Below are 22,500 nucleotides of genomic sequence, written 5' to 3'. Positions count from 1 at the left end.
TTTTCATAGTCATCTCCGAATATTTGCCATCTCGGAATATTTTCGATTTCATTTTTCTATGATATGTCTTTCTATATGAAAATTGGTTATTTACGATGTTCGATGATCCCTGTTAAGCATCCATGGCTGAATGGTTAAAGCGCCCAACTCATAATTGGTAAATTTGCGGGTTCAATTCCTGCTGGATGCACACGAACGGGAACATTCCATAAGTCTATTGGAACTGGCTATCTATCCATGGAATCTCATCCATCATCCATACATAACGAATTGGTATGGTATATTCATACCATAACATAAGAACAATAAGAACTCGAATTCTTATCGATACTGGAACTCAGAGCATAGGAGGGAAAGTCGATTTATGGATGGAATCAAATACGCAGTATTTACAGAAAACAGTCTTCGTTTATTGGGAAAGAATCAATATACTTTTAATGTCGAATCGGGATTCACTAAGACAGAAATAAAGCATTGGGTCGAACTCTTCTTTGGTGTTAAGGTGGTAGCTGTGAATAGCCATCGACTACCTGGAAAAGGTAGAAGAATAGGACCTATTCTGGGCCATACAATGCATTACAGACGTATGATCATTACCCTTGAACCGGGTTATTCTATTCCACTTCTAGAGAGAGAAAAAACTAAAGGAGATTACTTAATAATACGGCGAAACATTTATACAAAACACCTATCCCGAGCACATGCAAGGGAACCGTAGACAGGAAAGTGAAATCCAATCCACGAAATAATTTGATCCATGGATGGCACCGTTGTGGTAAAGGTCGTAATTCCAGAGGAATCATTACCGCAAGGCATAGAGGGGGAGGTCATAAGCGCCTATACCGTAAAATAGATTTTTGACGGAATCAAAAAGACATATCTGGTAGAATCGTAACCATAGAATACGACCCTAATCGAAATGCATACATTTGTCTCATACACTATGGGGATGGTGAGAAGAGATATATTTTACATCCCAGAGGGGCTATAATTGGAGATACTATTGTTTCTGGTACAAAAGTTCCTATATCAATGGGAAATGCCCTACCTTTGAGTGCGGTCTGAACTATTGATTTACGTAATTGGAAGTAACCAATTAGGTTTACGACGAAACCTAGAAATCGATCACTGATCCAATTTGACTACCTCTACGGGATAGACCTCAACAGAAAACTGTTGAGTAACGGCAGCAAGTGATTGAGTTCAGTAGTTCCTCATAGAAAATTATTGGCTCTAGAGATATGGTAATATGGAGAAGATAAAATTGTTTGAAGCACGCACAGAACCGGAAGCGCCCCTTGTTTCAAAGAGAGGAGGATGGGTTATTCACATTTAATTTGATGGTCAGAGGCAAATTGAAAGCTAAGCAGTGGTAATTAAGACCCCCAGGGGAAAATAGGGATGTCTCCTACGTTACCCATAATATGTGGAAGTATCGACGTAATTTCATAGAGTCATTCAATCTGAATGCTACATGAAGAACATAAGCCAGATGACGGAACGCAGAGACCTAGGATGTAGAAGATCATAACATGAGCGATTCGGCAGATTTGGATTCCTTTCCTATATATCCACTCATGTGGTACTTCATCATATGATTCATATAAGATCCATCTGTCTAGAGATCGTCATATACATCTAGAAAGCCGTATGCTTTGGAAGAAGCTTGTACAGTTTGGGAAGGGGTTTTTTGAGAGAAAGGAAGAATCTACTTCAACCGATATGCCCTTAGGCACGGCCATGCATAACATAGAAATCACACGTGGAAGGGGTGGGCAATTAGCTAGAGCAGCAGGTGCTGTAGCGAAACTCATTGCAAAAGAGGGTAAATCGGCCACTTTAAGATTACCATCTGGGGAGGTCCATTTAGTATCCCAAAATTGCTTAGCAACAGTCGGACAAGTGGGTAATGTTGGGGTGAACCAAAAAAGTTTGGGTAGAACCGGATCTAAGTGTTGGCTAAGTAAACGCCCTGTAGTAAGAGGGGTAGTTATGATTTATGAACCCTGTGGACCACCCCCATGGGGCAGTGAAGGGAAAGCTCCCATTGGTAGAAAAAAACCCACAACCCCTTGGGGTTATCCTGCGCTTGGAAGAAGAACTAGGAAAAGGAAAAAATATAGCGATAGTTTTATTCTTCGTCGCCGTAAGTAAATACGTAACTAGGAATATGGAAAATTGCATTTTTGGAATTTGCAATAAAGCGATGGGCGAACGACGGGAATTGAACCTGCGCATGGTGGATTCACAATCCACTGCCTTGATCCACTTGGCTACATCCGCCCCTTATCCAGCTAAAGGATTTTTTTCTTTTTTCCATTGATCATTATTCTATTTATTCTGACCTCCGTACTTCGATCGAGATATTGGACATAGAATGCCACTCTTTAAAAAGGAAAAAAAGCAGTAATCAGCTGTGACACGAAAAAAACGAATCCTTTTGTAGCTCATCATTTATTGGCAAAGATAGAAAAGGTCAATATGAAGGAGGAGAAAGAAACAATAGTAACGTGGTCCCGGGCATCTAGCATTCTACCCACAATGGTTGGCCATACAATCGTGATTCACAATGGAAAGGAACATATACCTATTTACATAACAAATCCTATGGTAGGTCGCAAATTGGGGGAATTTGTGCCTACTCGGCATTTCACGAGTTGTGAAAATGCAAGAAAGGATACTAAATCTCGTCGTTAACTGAATTCTGAATAGAAAGATTAAGAAGAAAAAAAAGATTCAAAATAAAGACAGAAATACCCAATATCTTGTTCTAGCAAGATATTGGGTATTTCTGTCTTTTCTTTCTTCAAAAATTCTTATATGTTAGCAGAAAAACCTTATCCATTAATAGATGGAACTTCAACAGCAGCTAAGTCTAGAGGGAAGTTGTGAGCATTACGTTCGTGCATTACTTCCATACCAAGGTTAGCACGGTTGATGATATCAGCCCAAGTATTAATAACACGACCTTGACTATCAACTATAGATTGGTTGAAATTGAAACCATTTAGGTTGAAAGCCATAGTACTAATACCTAAAGCAGTGAACCAGATTCCTACTACAGGCCAAGCAGCCAAGAAGAAGTGTAAAGAACGAGAGTTGTTGAAACTAGCATATTGGAAGATTAATCGGCCAAAATAACCATGAGCAGCCACAATATTATAAGTTTCTTCCTCTTGACCAAATTTGTAACCCTCATTAGCAGATTCATTTTCAGTAGTTTCCCTAATCAAACTAGAGGTTACCAAGGAACCATGCATAGCACTGAATAGGGAACCGCCGAATACACCAGCTACACCTAACATGTGGAATGGATGCATAAGGATGTTGTGCTCTGCCTGGAATACAATCATAAAGTTGAAAGTACCAGAGATTCCTAAAGGCATACCATCAGAAAAGCTTCCTTGACCAATAGGGTAAATCAAGAAAACAGCAGTAGCAGCTGCAATAGGAGCTGAATATGCAACAGCAATCCAAGGACGCATACCCAGACGGAAATTAAGTTCCCACTCACGACCCATATAACAAGCTACACCAAGTAAGAAGTGTAGAACAATTAGCTCATAAGGACCACCATTGTATAACCACTCATCAACAGATGCAGCTTCCCAAATTGGGTAAAAGTGCAATCCGATCGCCGCAGAAGTAGGGATAATAGCACCAGAGATAATATTGTTTCCATAAAGTAAAGAACCAGAAACAGGCTCACGAATACCATCAATATCTACTGGAGGGGCAGCAATGAAGGCGATAATAAATACAGAAGTTGCGGTCAATAAGGTAGGGATCATCAAAACACCGAACCATCCGATGTAAAGACGATTTTCAGTGCTAGTTATCCAGTTGCAGAAGCGACCCCACAGGCTTGTACTTTCGCGTCTCTCTAAAATTGCAGTCATGGTAAGATCTTGGTTTATTCAAATTGCAAGGACTCCCAAGCACACGTATTAACTAGAATATAGATAATAGAAGGCTTGTTATTTAACAGTATTACATAGACTATATACCAATGTCAACCAAGTCAGCCCAAAGATTAGCTATCCATATAACTAAATTAACCAAACCAATAATTTTGTATTTGTAAATGAAGTGAGTCAAAGTTAAAAACTTTGATGGGTCTTTTCTATATGGGTTGCCCGGGACTCGAACCCGGAACTAGTCGGATGGAGTAGATAATTCTTCCTTGTTACAATAGAGAAAAATCCCTCCCCAAATCGTGCTTGCATTTTTCATTGCACACGACTTTCCCTATGTAGAAATAGCCAATTTCTATTCCAAAGAGGAAGTTCTACTAATTTTTTTAATTAGTAAGTTGATTCACCTACTCTTTATTATAATAAAAAGAACATTTCAGAATGAAAAATAGAAAAGTTTTTTCTTGATCATTTATCAACCCTTTCCTGTTTCTTAATTTCGTCTAATGATTAATTAAGAGGGTTGACCAGGTCATTGATACGTATAATATCCAAATACCAAATACGCTTAGTGTGTGATCCACAGAAAGAAAAAAGAGTTGTTTTGGTGAACATCAAAGAAAAAACTTGCTCTTCTTCCATAAAAAATTCTTCTAAAAATGCCGAACCCAACCGTTGCATAAAAGTTCGTACCGTGCTTTTATGTTTACGAGCTAAAGTTCTAGCGCATGAAAGTCGAAGTATATACTTTAGTTGATACAAAGTCCGTTTTTTCGAAGATCCACTATGATAATGAAAAAGATTTCTACATATCCGACCAAATCGATCAAGAATATCCCAATCTGATAAATCTGTCCAAATGGGTTTACTAATAGGATGCCCCGATCCAGTACAAAATTGAGCTTTTGATAAGTATCCCATGAGGAGAGTAGCAGGGACTATGGTATCGAATTTTTTCATTCAAGTATCTATTAGAAATGAATTCTCCAGCATTTGATTCCTTACTAACAAAGAACTTTTTGGTACACTTGAAAGGTACCCCATAAAATCGAAGCAAGAGTTTGCTAATTGGTTTATATGGATTCTTCGCGGCTGAGTCCAAAAACATAAATAATATTGCCATAAATTGATAAGGTAGCATTTCCATTTCTTCTTCAAAAAAAGTGCCTTTTGATGCAAGAATTGCCTTTCCTTGATATCGAACATAATGCATAAGAGGATCCATAAAGAACCATAGGGTTTTCCGAGAAAAACCGGGGTACATTATCCCAAAATGTTCCATCTTCCTAGAAAAGTGGATTCGTTCCAGAAAAGTTCCAGAAGATGCTAATGGTAAGCAAGAAGATTGTTTACGAAGAAACAACAAAAAAAATTCATATTCTGATACATAAGAGTTATATAGTAATCGAAATAGTCTTTTATTTTCTTTTTGAAAAAATGGATTTCATTGAAGTAAAAAAAATGCAAAGATGGAACATCTTGGATACGGTATTGAAGGAGTTGAACCAGGATTTACAAATGGATAGGATAGGGTATTTCTATATGTGATAGATAATCCAAATGCAAAAATTTGTCTTCAAAAAAGGGAAATATTGAATGAATAGAGCGTAAATTCTGAAACTTTGGTATTTCTTTTTCTTTCGGACAAAATAATTCCCGTAGCGAGAATGGGATTTCCACAACGATCGCAAACCCTTCAGATAGAATCTGAGAATAAAACTCAGAATAAAAATAATTTTTGTAATCCAATAATCGATCTTGGTTAGGATGATTAACCGAGTTATCCAAAAAATTCTGCTGATACATTCGAATAATTAAACGTTTCACAAGTAGTGAACTAAATTTCTTGTTATTACAACTAACAACTATTTCCACAGGTTCAGAACCATTTAATCCATAATCGTGGGCAAATGCATAAATATATTCCTGAAAGAGAAGTGGGTAGACGAAGTATTGTTGACGAGATTTATGTTTTTCTGAATACCCTTCGAATTTTTCCATTTGTATTTCTACTTGAATCAGAGAGAAGAAGCATTTCTCGGTTTATCGAATGATGATACATAGTGCAATATGGTCAGAACAGGGTGTTGCATTTTTAATACAAACCCTGGAAAGAAAGGGAGTCTAATCCACAGATCTTTTTCTGCTCTTTTTCTACCCAATTAGTTTATGTTTGTTGTAATTAAAAAAAATACAGAACAAGTTTTTTATTTTTGCAGGCCAATCGCTCTTTTGACTTTGGAATACAGCCTCTTTATCAATATACTGCTTCTTTTACACATTCAATCCATAACATCCCTTATTCAATCCATAATCAAGAACAATTAGGATTTCTAAAAAAAGAAAAAAATAAGGGGTCCACTCATAGGAAAACCCAACCTTTCCCCGCATCCGGCACTAATCTATTTTTAACGTCTAATTAGAGCGGGGAATCATTCCAATTAGGAAGTTCAGCTCGTTGCTTTTTATTTTACCAGAATTGGAGCCAGGCACTATCCATTTATTCACTAGACCCAGAAAATCGTAATTTTGGATTCCATTCAAAAAAGATTGATTTTATTACGACATGCTATTTTTTCCATTCATTACCTTTGAGGATCAGTCGTGGTCTTGTAGACTCTACCAAGAGTCTGGACAAATTTGTTGTTTCATCCAAATGTGTAAAAGATCATAGTCGCACTTAAAAGCCGAGTACTCTACCATTGAGTTAGCAACCCAGATAAAAAAAGGATCTTAGATACGATCGAAATCCAAAAATCAATGGAATTACACCGCGCGCTTCTGTCAAAACATTGAACTAGTAAGACATCAAAAGATTTTTTTTATCGACCATGAAAAACACTCAAATGCCAAAACGAACAGGTCCGGTTAAATTCCACTAACGTAAAGTTAAAAAATGAGCGACCCTAATCACGATGGCCAAATTCTCCTTATTTTAAACGATTTTTATTAAAAAAAATATATATTATATTGTATGAGAATACATGCAAGAGGAACACCCTTATCATTTGAGCGAAGTGTAGGGAGAAAAATGGAATATGGAGTGAGGATAAAGAGACCCATCTATCTACAAATTCTATTTGTTCAATAGACCTTTGTCAATGGAAATACAATGGTAAGAAAACAAATTAGATAGAAAAAGTAAATAAAATAGGGGCTTATGTTGGATTAGCACGATATAATATAAATCCAAATAGGATTAAGAAAGAGGTAAATTGTGTCTAAATAATTATACAACTAGGAATACTAATAATCTTCTCCTATCCTACTTTTTGATTCATTTAGTTCTTCAATTAACTCAAAGTGCTTTCTTTTTCTTTAAAGAATTCCGCCTTCCTTAAAATTCATAAACAGTTCTTGTCGGTTGAGCACCCTTTTCAAGGAAACAGAGAATAGCTGGAACATTTAAACAAGTTTGATTCTTTATCGGATCATAAAAACCTACTTTTTGAAGATCTCTTCCTTCTCTTCGAGATCGAACATCAATTGCAACGATTCGATAGACAGCTTATTGGGATAGATGTAGATAAATAACGCCCCCCCCTAGAAACGTATAGGAGGTTTTCTCCTCATACGGCTCGAGAAAATGATTCGAATTTCTGTCGATAATAATAGAAATTAGACTATGACGTGCATTAATTTCCTTACATAAAAAACAAATTTCATTTATACTCATGACTCAAGTGGGCTAATTTTGCCTGACAAACTTCGAAGGCAAAATCCTTCCAAAATTTTTGAGTCGTCTTTAAACTCTTTTCTTTGTCTCATTTCGAACGAATTGACTTTTATTCCTTATTTTGATCCAACTCTGTTGTTGAGACAATTGAAAATTGTGTTTACTTGTTCTAGAATCCTTTATCTTTGATTTGTGAAATCCTTGGTTTTAGACATTACTTCGGGAATTCCTATTTTTTTCTTTCAAAAGAGTGGCAACATACCCATTTTTCTTATTTCCTTCGATAAAGCATTTATCTCTTCTAAAGAAATCTAATAAGAGGGATTGATTCTGATATACTTTTATTGGACTTTCTTCTTATTTTAACCTTTCAATTTATTTCTATATTAAGGATAGACTGACAAAGTTGGCCTAATTTATTAGTTTTCACTAACCCTAGATTCTTTCCCTTGATAAAAGAAATTCTGTCCTCTCGAGCTCCATCGTGTACTATGTTACTTAAACCCAGCGCAAATTTGGTTCGGAACGAATAGAACAGGCTATGTCGAGCCAAGAGCATTTTCATTACTATGGAAAATGATGGATAGCAAAATCCACAATCGATCATGTCCTTCAAGTCGCACGTTGCTTTCTACCACATCGTTTTAAACGAAGTTTTACCATAACAAACATTCCTATTTTCATTGCAAAGTGGTATAGAGAATTGATCCAATATGGATGGAATCATGAATAGTCATTGGTTTAGTTTTTTTATACTAATTAAAACTTGCTATCTATGGAGCAATATGGATAAAAGAAAGTAAGTATTTATCCAGGAAGCCTCCGCCAAGATCCAATTTATTTAAACCCATATTAAAATTCTATCATATGAATGAAACATAGTTTGAAAAAGAAGACTAAACAAGTTTGCTTAAAACTTATTTATTCTTAAATTTCCACCCTCGACGGATGGCTCGAGATGATCAATCTTGAAGTGAGAAGAGAAGGATTGACTCTTCCTCAATAGATAAACTATCAACCTCCAAAAAAGTTTAATTAATTTAATTACTAGAATTCTAATTCTAGTAGTAATATATTTTTTCAGTACCAAAAACAATTAACTATAATAACTAAAAAAACTATTCCAATGAAAAGATTGAAAGTTTTTGGTAGTTATAGAATTCTCGTACTTCTTCAACTCGAATACCAAAAGGAAGAAAAAAATATGACTAAGTGATTTTATAGTAGAGGCATATCCTGAATGTGCTTGATAGATCCCGTTTTTTCATGAAAATAAAGATAGTCAATTTGACTGGACTTAAGACTTTATTATGTTTTCTGAGAAAGAATAAGATATCATTATTCTCTTTAATATACTTTTGTCTCGTACGGAATACTATATGATTTCACCGTTTGTTTCATCAGAAACAATCTGGGACGGAAGGATTCGAACCTCCGAGTAACGGGACCAAAACCCGCTGCCTTACCACTTGGCCACGCCCCATTTCGGGTTTTATGCGACACTAATAAACACTAGTATGTTTATTTGTTATTCGTCAATACCATTTCAATTACATAAAAAAGGAGGGATATTCTCTTGCTAGTATTCTACACATGCGGATAATATAGAATCAAAAAAATGCATTGATCATTACATGGAATTCTATTAAGATATTATATGAAAGTCGAATTTATTCCACTCTCATTTGAGAGTGCGAATACAAGGAGGTATTTTGTGTTTGGGAAAGTCCAAAGAAAAAAGATTTTGAATCTGCCTTTTCCTTCTTTCCCTTAAAAAAATAACTCAAGAAAAATCCAATTATTTACTCTACAAGAATGAAATGCTTGTTATGCCTAATATACTTAGTTTAACCTGTATCTGTTTTAATTCTGTTCTTTATCCTACTAGTTTTTTATTTTCCAAATTACCCGAAGCTTATGCTATTTTCAATCCAATCGTGGATATTATGCCTGTTATACCTCTATTCTTTTTTCTATTAGCCTTTGTTTGGCAAGCTGCTGTAAGTTTTCGATGAAATCTTTAGTACTCTGTATGCCAAATTGAATGATGTGTTCATTCCAAAAAAAATTTAAAATGGGTAAAAGCCGAGAAGTTTTATATTTTTATATTATGAACCTTCGATTCTCAAATTTAAATTCTACTACATTGAATGGGTAGCTACAGCAATAAATTTGGATCAGCCTTTCTACTCCCCTGCACCTAGGTTGAGCAGGTACCTACACAATACCTAACCACCTAACCCTATTTTTGCTATTGATAAGAGTGCTTATTATAAATGAATTCTTGCAATTTTTTTCAAGAATTCATTTTTGCATTTTAGGTATAAAAAAACCATCCTAGTGGATCCATGTGTTAAGGAAAAACTGGTAATCTATTCCTTAAAAAAAATCTTGGAGATTATCTAATGCTTACTCTCAAACTTTTTGTTTATACAGTAGTGATATTCTTTGTTTCACTCTTTATCTTTGGATTCTTATCTAATGACCCAGGACGGAATCCTGGACGCGAGGAGTAAAAATTCCATTTTTTTTTCTTATTGGATTTGTTTCGTACATTTATCTATGAGAAAATCCGGGGGTCAGAATTCTTTCCAATTCGAAAGTCCCAAATGATCCAAGGGAGCGGAAAGAGAGGGATTCGAACCCTCGGTACAAAAAAATTGTACAACAGATTAGCAATCCGCCGCTTTAGTCCACTCAGCCATCTCTCCACGTTCCAAAGCGAAAGGTTTCCGTGATAGGTTATAGGAAAGAAATAAGAAATAATGGTTGCAAAAAAACCCCTTTTTTATCTTTCAAAAGTCTATAAAAATTATATTGCCAATTCCATTTTAGTTATATTCTTTTTTCTTAATGTTAATAAAAAAAGAAGAAAATTCTTGTTTTTTCTTTCTAAAAATCGATACTGGCCGAGAGACAATCAAATAGATTTTCTCTTTAGCGGGCATTTCCATATAGGACTTGTTATAATTATAATAAAACAAGCAGGTTATATAAAAAAACGCTTTTTTGTCGATTATTTATCAAGAAAGCAAAAAGGGTTCTTATCAAATCCACCATAAAATTGGAAAGAAGCATAAAGTAAGTAGACCTGACTCCTTTAATGATGCCTCTATCCGCTATTCTGATATATAAATTCGATGTAGATGAAATTGTATAAGCGAATTTTTTTTATTTCCTTAGACTTAGACCGCGCAAGACAAGAATTTTTCGCTATTTACGATTTCATATTCTTGTTACTAGATGTTCTATAGGAATAAGAAGAAATCGCAACTCCTTTGCGCTACACATAAAATTGGATTTCGAAGGTCCTTTTTTTTCAGAATCCTCTATTTTAGTTCTTCCACCCATGCAATAGAGAGGGAATGGGAAAATAAGGGTTACTTTTATTTTCATTTTTCCCTTAAAAGATAGACTTTGAAATAGGAGTCTTGGAATAATGCTGAATTCAAAGGTTTATTTCTTTCTATAGTATAAGAAAGAAAAAAAATTTATTTCTATTTCTATAGTATAAGAAAAACAAATAGTATAAGAAAAACAAATCGAATCAAATTCATGGATTTACCACGACCTCGGTTGTGACTCCATAGATAAAAATGGGAAATTTCTCTCTTCGAGACCATTGAAAAAGGGCATTGAACGAGAAAGAAATCGTCCACAGATGATAAAACTATCATATGCCTTGGAAAGTGATATGAGGTGCTCGGAAATGGTTGAAGTAATTGAATAGGAGGATCACTATGACTATAGCCCTTGGTAGAATTCCTAAAGAAGAAAATGATCTATTTGATACTATGGATGACTGGTTACGAAGGGACCGTTTCGTTTTTGTAGGATGGTCTGGCCTATTGCTCTTTCCTTGTGCTTATTTCGCTTTAGGGGGTTGGTTTACAGGGACAACTTTTGTAACTTCTTGGTATACCCATGGATTGGCTAGTTCCTATTTGGAAGGTTGTAATTTCTTAACCGCAGCAGTTTCTACCCCTGCCAATAGTTTAGCACACTCTTTGTTGCTACTATGGGGGCCCGAAGCACAAGGAGATTTTACTCGTTGGTGTCAATTAGGCGGTCTACGGACTTTTGTAGCTCTCCACGGGGCTTTTGCACTAATAGGTTTCATGTTATGCCAATTTGAACTTGCTCGGTCTGTTCAATTGCGGCCTTATAATGCAACCTCATTCTCTGGTCCAATTGCTGTTTTTGTTTTTGTATTCCTTATTTATCCATTGGGGCAATCTGGTTGGTTCTTTGCGCCGAGTTTTGGCGTAGCAGCGATATTTCGATTCATCCTTTTCTTTCAAGGATTTCATAATTGGACGTTGAACCCATTTCATATGATGGGAGTTGCCGGAGTATTAGGTGCGGCTCTGCTATGCGCTATTCATGGAGCGACCGTAGAAAACACTCTATTTGAGGACGGTGATGGTGCAAATACCTTCCGTGCTTTTAACCCAACTCAAGCTGAAGAAACTTATTCAATGGTCACTGCTAACCGCTTTTGGTCCCAAATCTTTGGTGTTGCTTTTTCCAATAAACGTTGGTTACATTTCTTTATGCTATTTGTACCCGTCACCGGTTTATGGATGAGTGCTATTGGCGTAGTTGGCTTGGCTCTGAACTTACGTGCCTATGACTTTGTTTCCCAGGAAATCCGTGCAGCGGAAGATCCTGAATTTGAGACTTTCTACACAAAAATATTCTTTTAAACGAGGGTATTCGTGCGTGGATGGCAGCTCAGGATCAGCCTCATGAAAATCTTATATTCCCTGAGGAGGTTCTACCACGTGGAAACGCTCTTTAATGGAACTTTCGTTTTAGCTGGTCGTGACCAAGAAACCACCGGCTTTGCTTGGTGGGCTGGGAATGCCAGACTTATCAATTTGTCCGGTAAACTACTTGGAGCTCATGTAGCCCATGCCGGATTAATCGTATTCTGGGCCGGAGCAATGAACCTATTTGAAGTGGCCCATTTCGTACCAGAAAAGCCCATGTATGAACAAGGGTTGATTTTACTTCCACACTTAGATACTCTAGGTTGGGGAGTAGGGCCGGGGGGAAGTTCTAGATACTTTTCCGTACTTTGTATCTGGCGTACTTCACCTAATTTCCTCCGCAGTCTTAGGCTTCGATGGCATTTATCACGCGCTTCTGGGACCCGAGACTCTTGAGGAATCTTTTCCATTCTTTGGTTATGTCTGGAAAGATAGAAATAAAATGACTACAATTTTGGGTATTCACTTAATTTTGTTAGGTCTAGGTGCTTTTCTTCTAGTACTCAAGGCTCTTTATTTTGGCGGTGTATATGATACCTGGGCCCCTGGGGGGGAGATGTAAGAAAAATTACCAATTTGACCCTTAGTCCCAGTGTTATATTTGGTTATTTACTAAAATCTCCTTTTGGTGGAGAAGGGTGGATTGTTAGTGTAGATGATTTAGAAGATATAATTGGTGGGCATGTATGGTTGGGTTTTATTTGTGTATTTGGCGGAATTTGGCATATTTTAACCAAACCCTTCGCATGGGCTCGCCGTGCATTTGTATGGTCTGGAGAAGCTTACTTGTCTTATAGTTTAGCTGCTTTATCTGTCTTTGGTTTTATCGCTTGTTGTTTTGTATGGTTCAATAATACAGCTTATCCGAGTGAGTTTTATGGACCCACCGGGCCAGAAGCTTCTCAAGCTCAAGCATTTACTTTTCTAGTTAGAGACCAGCGTCTTGGAGCTAATGTGGGATCCGCTCAAGGACCCACAAGTTTAGGTAAATATCTAATGCGTTCCCCAACTGGGGAGGTTATCTTTGGAGGGGAAACTATGCGTTTTTGGGACCTTCGTGCTCCATGGTTAGAACCTCTAAGGGGCCCCAACGGTTTGGACTTGAGTAGGTTGAAAAAAGACATACAACCTTGGCAAGAACGACGCTCAGCAGAATATATGACCCACGCTCCTTTAGGCTCTTTAAATTCCGTGGGTGGCGTAGCTACCGAGATCAATGCAGTTAATTATGTCTCTCCTAGAAGTTGGTTATCAACTTCTCATTTTGTTCTAGGATTCTTCTTTTTTGTGGGCCATTTATGGCATGCAGGAAGAGCCCGAGCTGCTGCAGCAGGTTTTGAAAAGGGAATCGATCGTGATTTGGAACCTGTTCTTTACATGAACCCTCTTAACTAAGATTTTCTTATTTATACCTGTTCTACTTTTTTTCTGTTCTGGCTCGGTTATTCCATCTAGCCGAGCCATTCATTCCTTTTTATGAAAGAAAGATAAGGGACAGAAAAAAAATGAAAGAAACAAACGTATTCAATAAGCAAAAGGAGAGAGAGGGATTCGAACCCTCGATAGTTCCTAGAACTATACCGGTTTTCAAGACCGGAGCTATCAACCACTCAGCCATCTCTCCACAGCCTAATCCTTATTTTACTCCTACAAATAGAACATAGCCATATAAAAAATAAAAAGATGTATTAGCCTCTAGAAAGATATCAGATACAAGTTCCTTTTCGATATATCTCTGTATATTGTATACACGGATACAGGATCCGCTATACCCGCTTGTGAAATAAAGAGTAAATAATCTCTTCTCACCCCCATATCCAAATAAAAAAGCGGTTTAAGTAATAAATTTGAATTAAAGAGAAGAATCAATGGATTCATGATTAAACCCCTCCTACTTCTTGTATTTTTTTACAATTTTGGTTAAGTGAGGGATCAAATATGTAGTCAACTTTATTTGATGGTAGCTTGGAGGATTAGAAATATGACTATTGCTTTCCAATTAGCTGTTTTTGCATTAATTGCGACTTCCTCAGTGTTAGTAATTAGTGTACTCCTTGTATTTGCTTCTCCTGATGGTTGGTCAAATAATAAAAATGTTGTATTTTCTGGTACATCATTATGGATTGGACTAGTCTTTCTCGTAGCTATTCTGAATTCTCTCATTTCTTAAATTAAATTTGGTTAATATTTATTAACCCCATAAAAAAGAAATAATAAAGGTCATTTCTTATAAAAAATTAGAATAGTGAGACGTATTAAAACGCAATTTGCGTTCCGAATTGCTAGCTCTTCTCTTTCAGTATTATGAAATTCCATTCCCATTAGAATATTCATTGACAGATAATAAAAAAAGGAAAACTCTAATATAATAGAAAATGAAATGAAACGGTCGACCCAGACATAGAAGGTCGACCCAGGCGGATATACGCTATAAAATATATACCGTAGCGAGCGTAGTTCAATGGTAAAATATCTCCTTGCCAAGGAGAAGATACGGGTTCGATTCCCGCCGCTCGCCCGCTTAATTTCTCAAAGTACTATGATAAAAAGTTTAGTCTAGTTAACTGTTTAACTACTTATATTAAATTAAGTATTAATTAGGTGTTAGTCTAGTGCCGTATCCCTTACTATCTTACCCTTCCTTTGCATCCCACTCAAAAAAAGAGGGCGCTCCGGAGGCAGAAATAGAACTCGCCAAGAGAGCTCCAAAAATTGGGTATTAACTGAGACAAACAACGGGCAAACTGTTTTTAAAGGGAAGGGAGAGGTAGACTGTCCCTTTCATTTCATTTTTATTTTCTGCAGGGTAGGGAGAAGCCTTGCGCCTTCTTTTTTTGAAGGCAAGTGACTTCGCAAACTGCTCAATTTTGCCCTCTAGGGCCGGGAGCTAATGAATAAAAAAGGGTTGGATACGCCCCTCTACCATATCTAGAGAAATAGAATACTCCTTTTATACAGACTGCTAAGTGCGGAGACGGGAATCGAACCCGTGACCTCAAGGTTATGAGCCTTGTGAGCTACCAAACTGCTCTACTCCGCTCTGGAGTACCAGAAACTGGTGGACAAAAAAGGCTTGAATGCAAGCCTCTAACATGTCTAGACAAATAGAATACTCCTTTTATACAGAATGGAGCGGGTAGCGGGAATCGAACCCGCATCGTTAGCTTGGAAGGCTAGGGGTTATAGTCGACGTTGGTTGATTATTTTTAACGTCTCTAATTCAAAACCAAACATGAAATTTTGATTTCATTCGGCTCCTTTATGGATATTCTCACCACTTAACATCTATGTCAGCTTTTCTATTTGAATGGAACCAAAGCTCTCCGCTTTCTAGATGATCCTTATAGAGTAGGAGATAGAAATTCTATCTAAATCCATCTAATCTACTTACTTCGTTCCCTAATTTCATTCAAGAGATCCTGAGGAAAAGAATTGGGTTTCCACCGAGCTGAAACAATATGCGGATGGTTCTAGTAAACCAAAACTATCGTTTTTAGCTATTTGGCTTCCTTATTCCTTATTTTAAGAAGATTTAGTTACGATTGGAAATCAACTTTTTTGTATCTTCATCCATAGATCCTTTACTCATATTTTCAAAATTGGAATACTTAATCCAATGCAAAATTATGCTTCGCGACTCTGTACTCATAATCCAATTTTTATTTTGGATGCAATTTAAATTAGTCTTTGGATACAAATCGCCAGAATGTATATTCTTCCTCAATATGCTATTGAGAGGAAAATGATTTAATCCTTTATAAGAACTAAAGTTTTCATCGGAATATAAAAATAAAAAACTTAAGGATGCCTTAAGTATATCATTTCAAATTCAGTTATTAATAGAACGAATCACACTTTTACCACTAAACTATACCCGCTACATTGTAGATTATGGTATAAATGGTACCCTTTGTCAAGGATAGCCATTTGACAAGAAGGCTAATTCCCCCTTATTGAATCAGATGGAGAAGGTTCATGACACTGAGCCGTTGGTACTTCTACTTCGATCGCTCGCCTTTACTTTAGGATTTAGATAGCCCCTCTGGTCTGTAAAAAAATCTTTTCTTACCATACTAATAGCGCCTGAACCAAATGTATTTATTTTGATTAGGATCCTATTCTACGGTTACGACTACAATAATAATTATTTACTTTGCAAGGACGTAAGTGTGTCAGACTGCTAAATTGTTTTATTATTCCTACAATATAAACTAGGGATATAGGGGGTAACACTGTCCCTATAAATTCCTTTTTTCCTGGCATAGGCAGTAATAGTATCCTGGCTACCTAGATGCACGAGCAGGAAGGGCGCCCAAAACACCACCAGCTCATGCTCACGCAATGAGCCATTGATGGAAAGATGTCCGAGGGTGTAGACAGCGGTTGAATCGGCCATGAGGTATGCCAGCCAGAGGAGGATCTTCATCATGGGAGAGGGTCCACGCCGACGCTTCCTCGCAAAGAGAAAGAGGAAAATCTGCAGCGCAAAGCTGAGTAGGACGAGGATATGGGTTGCCCACTCATTCCACAGCTTAATCGGCCCTCCAGCCATTGCCCCGGGGGAAGTTAATTTTGTACTACTACAATAACAAAATAAAGGCAACTCTTATTAGCAACTAGACTAGATGTACTCCCTCCATTCCCTTGTATAAGGCCACAAACTCAAATTATAGGTATAAAGGCAAAATTTAATGACTGCTTTGCTAGTCAATTTTTATTTTCATTAAGCGGAATCATTAGTACGCCCACATACGTGCAAGGAAGGAATGGGAAGGAAGTAGCACAATGTTGTTCTGACTACATGCATGCAACTGTTAAACAAGTTGCTAGTATAAGAAAATATCATTAATTTTTTATTTCGATTATTGTTGGTGGACTTGTATAGATATAAAATGTATTTTTTATAGTGAATTTTTATAAATGAATGGAAGGAGTATGTATTTGCATCACGATGATAGAAAGATCAACAAATACGACGTCAAGAGTCTACTAAAACATCAAAGTTCTGTTATATTAACCTAGCTGCACACACACAAGTTTGTTTTCTGCAGTTTAGCTAGCTCATAAGCGTCCTGTACGCAAGTTAGTTCAAGCCAGAAACGTGCTATGTTCACGTTGCGGCTGAGTAGGAAGTAGTGTTTGTTTTACTTCTGTAATCGTGTAGAGATTGACCACGACGCGTCTGTGGGATGGCACGGGAATAACGGATCGTGGGTGATTAGTTTGTTACAAACTGAATAAAGGAAAGAGCGAAAAGGACGCAGGTTAAGCGCGTCGCAAAAACTCAGTCTCCTCCCTGTTTTCTCTGTTCGTCAGTGTTCATCAGAGTTGATTCTGAATCCACCCTCGCGTGTGTGTCTGTGCTGATCTGGGCCGGTTATAACAAGTTCTAGGCATTTGCGCATGCAGAATATGAAAAAGGAACTTTTTTCTTCAAAAATGATGTTGTACCTCCTATCTTCGCAATATGAAAATAAATGCATGATAAGTAAATACGATGACTTACAAGAGACGGTCGGCTTAGGTAGCCAACAGTTGGGCAGCAACAGCTTCAGGCACAGAACAGATTATGTTGGATGAAGAGAGGATTGGGAGTCTACAGAGCAATAGCATCAGGCACAGAACCATGCATGAAACGAAGGGAGGATGGCGATTGTAGCTTTGATCCATCTGGGATCTGGCCAACACTAGTGCTTACATAGTACTCAATATCGTTATGAAGCACATGCGAGTTGGAATCTTTATGAAGCACAGTTGATGAAGCACATGCGAGTTGGAATCTTTTTACCCCTATCCCATGGTGTATCCAATGTTCATGACTTGGGCAAAGCGCCCAAGTCCATGGTTCATGACCTGCTGTAGCCAGAAGGGTATAATTATTTTGAGGACTGGGATAGTTAAATAACTATCGACTTGAAGTTCATTACTCCCTCCGTCTAGGTGTGTAAGTCGTCTTACGAAAATCAAATAATCCCAAAACACTTAGGCGTGGTGCATTTCTACCTCGTTTCTTGTTTCTTGACATATCAACCAATAAGAGATGTGGGGTGTGCATGCTTTTAATGACTTGAGACTACCAAACACGACATGCAGTGGTTACTTCATTGCATGCAATGCTATTAATTAGCAAATGAACATTAAGTTCTCTCGTTTTCTCCTCCTCCTTGGTCACGGTGCAGGGAGTAGTATTAAACATATAGTACTATCTGGCGCTAATTATTGCATCGAGTTGTAGTTATGAACCATGGACTTGGGTGCTTTTCCCAAGTCATGAACATGGGATACACCGTGATGAGAGTAGAAAGATTCCAACTCGCATGTGCTTCATAATGATATGGAGATTATAATTCTCGACCCCAAGTCATAAAGACAACTTTATATGTTCTCTATCCTCTTTTCAACCTTTCTTGACTTATACCTGTCCTGCTCATCCAATCTTGACAGAAAATACTTATGTAAATCCTTGTGTCCTTCTCCTGCAATCATGACAAGAAAAATACTTGCTAATGTGAAATCAGAATTGAATGAATCAATGTGAACTGAGAATATGACAAACTTGGTTTGGCCAGTGAATATGAGTAATGCACACTCCCACAAACCGCTCAATTAAGGTCGATTGGCCATGAGGATTTCTGGTGCCACTATAAATACACACTTGAAAGTACTGGTGAATGGAGAACAAATTGAATTTCAAAAAAAAGTACATAATGGTCACTGCGAATTTCTGCTAAATTAATCTAGCGTGTCCTAATATTCCAAAATTCAAAATGGACCTAATAACTATAAAGGGATGAAAAATAAAACTAGCATGACAGCTTAGAAGTAAGTTGCAGGAGAACCCGCGTATGATAATTAGTAACATAAACCACCCAACGTTTATTTGTGTTTGCAACCAACAACATGTTGGGGACCCACTTTAGGGAAAGCCGTAGAGGAGCTTGATCTTCGGTCAGCCGTGTGGTTGGGCTCCATCATGCTGAAGAATTGCAAGGGGATAATCTTTGTGGTGATTGATCTGTGTGGTTCGCTAGATGGTCCAGACAGAGTTTCTTATTTTCCTTTTGCTGCTCAGCCAGAACTGAACTTGTGTTATGATGCTGTCCTACCCATCTTGGCAGTGTAGAACTTTAAGTTTCGTTCATGGAACTGGGGTTGACCCTTCTATTAAGAAAATGTTTACAGATGTTGTCACACACCAAGCTTCTAAGGTTGGGACGATGCCTTTGGCAATTGGCTGGCCAGTAAAAAATAAGGGTACAGTTCATCAATCAGCATTTCGGCCTATCAGTATGAAGCCATGATTTAACAAGCATGTTATTCCTTATTTAGGTAGTTATTCCATGGATCATAACTACAACTCGATGCAATAATTAGCGCCAGAAACCGAAAAAGGCTTTCGCCCCGCTTTATATATAAAGCATCGACCAACAACAACCCGATACAAACGCATGTCATCACAACACACGCACACACCCAAGGCAAGATACATAGGCACTGAGCGCAGCAACACCGCCCCAAGCACTACAAGAGCAATCAGGTCCTCGATCGTGAACACGCCACCACGAAGAGATGAAGCCGCATACGACGAACCGTGGGCTCCAAGGCGGCGCCTTCAGAAAGGATACGACACCGGAGTGCCACCACCGTCTGACCCGAGGGTCCGAGTTTCCTCTAGAGTAACACGACGGGCAATGATGGCCGCAACAATGCCTTTAAGAAGGGAACGAGTTTGGCTGTTGTTGGTCCGCCCGTAGATAGAACGGGTTTGCACCCCGACCAATACTCACCGCCACCGAACACCACACCCCAGCGACCATGTCGCCCACACGACCATGGTCGCCGGGAAGCACCACTAGTAGAAAAGGGGGCAATGGTCCAGGCCAGGTCACCCCATTAGTCCCGGTTCAATTCAGAACCAGGACCAATGGGCGCATTGGACCCGGTTCGTGAGCCCTGGGGGCCGGCCGCGCCACGTGGGCCATTGGTCCCGGTTCTTCTGGACCTTTTGGTCCCGGTTGGTGGGACGAACCGGGACCAATGGGCCTTGGTCCTGGCCCACCACCATTGGCCCCGGTTGGTGGGACGAACCGGGACCAAAGGCATCCCATTAGTCCCGGTTGGTGGCACGAACCGGGACTAAAGGGGTGGTCCTCGTTGCGGCCAGACTTTTGTCCCACCTCACCAACCGAAGGGGGCTCACACCGGTTTATAAGCCCCTCCCTCTCTGCCTTGTTGAGCTGCTCTCAAAGTGAAAATAGATGCCCTTATACAAGAAATTTGACCTAAATTCATATTGAATTTCTCTAAAGTTAGTAGAAATTTATTATGAATTTAGGACTAATTTTCTCTATAAGCGCATCTATGCTCATTTCTGAGTAGTTTTTTATATAGTTTTTTCTTTTCTGCTATATTTATTTTTTTCTATTTATTTCTGAGTTGTAATAAGTTATTAAAAATAAAAAAGATTTTAGTAAAGTTAATCACAACTATTTTTTCTTCTAATTATTTCTGAGTAGTTTTTTATATAGTTTTTTTCTTTTCTGCTATATTTATTTTTTCTATTTATTTCTGGGTGGTAATAAGTCATTAAAAATAAAAAAGAGGTGCAATGCTAGTTAATTCGCTTCAAGCCTTTCGGAATAGTGTAAACTGCACTGCACATAGCTCCGTGCAGTCTACCCTATTCCTCAAGGTTTGAAGTGAACCAACGTGTAGGTGAGCATTGAGCCTCTTCTTCATCGTCTCTGCACTCAGGGCTTATAAACAGCTGCGAGTGCCTCTCACTTGGCGAGGTGGGACTAAAAAGGGGGCAATGGTCCAGGCCGGCCGGGTCAGCCCATTAGTCCCGGTTCAATCCAGAACCGCGACCAATGGGGGCACTGGACCCGGCTCGTGAGCCCCGGGGGCCGGCTGGGCCACGTGGGTCATTGGTCCCGATTCGTTTGGACCTTTTGGTCCCGATTGGTGGGACGAACCGGGACCAATGGGCCTTGGTCCTGGCCGACCACCATTGGCCCCGGTTGGTGGGACGAACTGGGACCAAAGGCAGCCCATTATGGTTCGACCCTCGTGATACCATGCCAACTTTCAACTTTCAACTTTTCAGAGTTCATTTGAAATGCTTTAATGCAGAAAAAAAAAGAAAATAAATAATGCAGAAAACAAAAGAAAAAAACTGGAAAAAAATTTAAAATAAATAAAGCAAAAAGAAAAAAAAAGTGTATTCAAATTTGAAAACTAATGGCACTAACAGAAAGTTTATAATTTTTCTAAAACTAAAAGCAAAAAGAATTAAAAAATAAAGCAAAAAAACAAAAGAAAATAAATAATGCAGAAAACAAAACAAAAAATCTGGGAAAAAAATAAAAATAGCAACAATAAGTATTTTGTTGTAAGTAGAAACAAAATAAAATAAATAAAGTACGAAACAAAACAAAAAAACAAAAAAAGTGTTTTCAAATTTGAGAACTAATGGCACTAACAGAAAGTTTAAAATTGTTCTAAAACTAAAAGCAAAAGGAATTAAAAAATAAAGCAAAAAAAGAAAAGAAAATAAATAATGAAGAAAACAAAACAAAAAATCTGGGAAAAAAAATAAAAATAGCAACAATAAGTAAAGAAAAAAAAGTGCCTCCTACTGGGCCCCCACGGCCTGAATACGACTAGAAACCCACCATGAGCCAAGATTCAGGCCCGCATGAAGCCCATTAGGCCCATCAGGCAAAGAAGTAGTAAGTAGGCTCGTAAGGCTGCAGTGGAGAGGAGCTCGAGAGGGGTGCGGCAGTGGGGCTTATAAACCACTACACGCCCCTCTCAGCTAGCGAGGTGGGACTAAACTTTCGTGCCGCACCCTGCCAGCACACGACCATTGGTGCCGGTTCGTGGCTCCAACCGGGACAAATGCCCACCCTTTAGTCCCGGTTGGTGCCACCAACTGGGACCAAAGCCCTCTGCTTCCCGCCCTTTGGGCTGCTGAAAATTGACCTTTGGTCCCGGTTGGTGGTTCCAACCGGGACTAAAGGGGGTCATTGGTCCCGGTTGGTGCCACCAACCGGGACTAAAGGCTTTGCTATATAAGGAAAATTTCAGAACCGCATCCCCACTTCGATCTCTCCTCCTCCTCTCGATCTCCCGACGC

The 22,500-nt window shown here is 38.4% G+C and overlaps 2 protein-coding genes, 4 non-coding genes and 3 pseudogenes across 6 annotated transcripts; 4 read left to right on the top strand and 5 right to left on the bottom strand.

Moving 5' to 3' along the window:
- Nucleotides 1-122: 122 nt before the first annotated feature.
- Nucleotides 123-2,159, top strand: LOC119310622 (annotated as a pseudogene).
- Nucleotides 2,160-2,801: 642 nt separating this feature from the next.
- LOC119312813 (photosystem II protein D1) lies at nucleotides 2,802-3,985 on the bottom strand. Its single transcript, XM_037588581.1, has one exon. It carries the CDS (start codon nucleotides 3,897-3,899, stop codon nucleotides 2,838-2,840), a length of 1,062 nt encoding a protein of 353 aa, XP_037444478.1. The 5' UTR covers nucleotides 3,900-3,985; the 3' UTR covers nucleotides 2,802-2,837.
- Nucleotides 3,986-4,135: 150 nt separating this feature from the next.
- LOC119312814 lies at nucleotides 4,136-5,310 on the bottom strand (annotated as a pseudogene).
- Nucleotides 5,311-10,213: 4,903 nt separating this feature from the next.
- Nucleotides 10,214-10,301, bottom strand: TRNAS-GCU. Its single transcript has one exon. It is a non-coding gene; the product is annotated as a tRNA-Ser (tRNA).
- A 288-nt stretch (nucleotides 10,302-10,589) lies between these two features.
- On the top strand, nucleotides 10,590-12,545 carry LOC119312812 (annotated as a pseudogene).
- Nucleotides 12,546-12,896: 351 nt separating this feature from the next.
- Nucleotides 12,897-13,868, top strand: LOC119310621 (photosystem II CP43 reaction center protein; the record flags this gene model as incomplete). Its single annotated transcript, XM_037586306.1, has 1 exon — nucleotides 12,897-13,868. A coding segment is annotated over one exon (861 nt), but the record flags the coding sequence as incomplete, so codon positions are not given.
- Nucleotides 13,869-13,898: 30 nt separating this feature from the next.
- TRNAS-UGA lies at nucleotides 13,899-13,986 on the bottom strand. Its single transcript has one exon. It is a non-coding gene; the product is annotated as a tRNA-Ser (tRNA).
- An 823-nt stretch (nucleotides 13,987-14,809) lies between these two features.
- On the top strand, nucleotides 14,810-14,880 carry TRNAG-GCC. The gene has a single exon. It is a non-coding gene; the product is annotated as a tRNA-Gly (tRNA).
- Nucleotides 14,881-15,328: 448 nt separating this feature from the next.
- On the bottom strand, nucleotides 15,329-15,402 carry TRNAM-CAU. The gene has a single exon. It is a non-coding gene; the product is annotated as a tRNA-Met (tRNA).
- Nucleotides 15,403-22,500: the final 7,098 nt, after the last annotated feature.

This window comes from Triticum dicoccoides, chromosome 5B (genome assembly GCF_002162155.2).
Source record: "Triticum dicoccoides isolate Atlit2015 ecotype Zavitan chromosome 5B, WEW_v2.0, whole genome shotgun sequence".
In the NCBI taxonomy this organism is placed as follows: domain Eukaryota; kingdom Viridiplantae; phylum Streptophyta; class Magnoliopsida; order Poales; family Poaceae; genus Triticum; species Triticum dicoccoides.
This window is presented reverse-complemented; position numbering and strand designations above follow the sequence as displayed.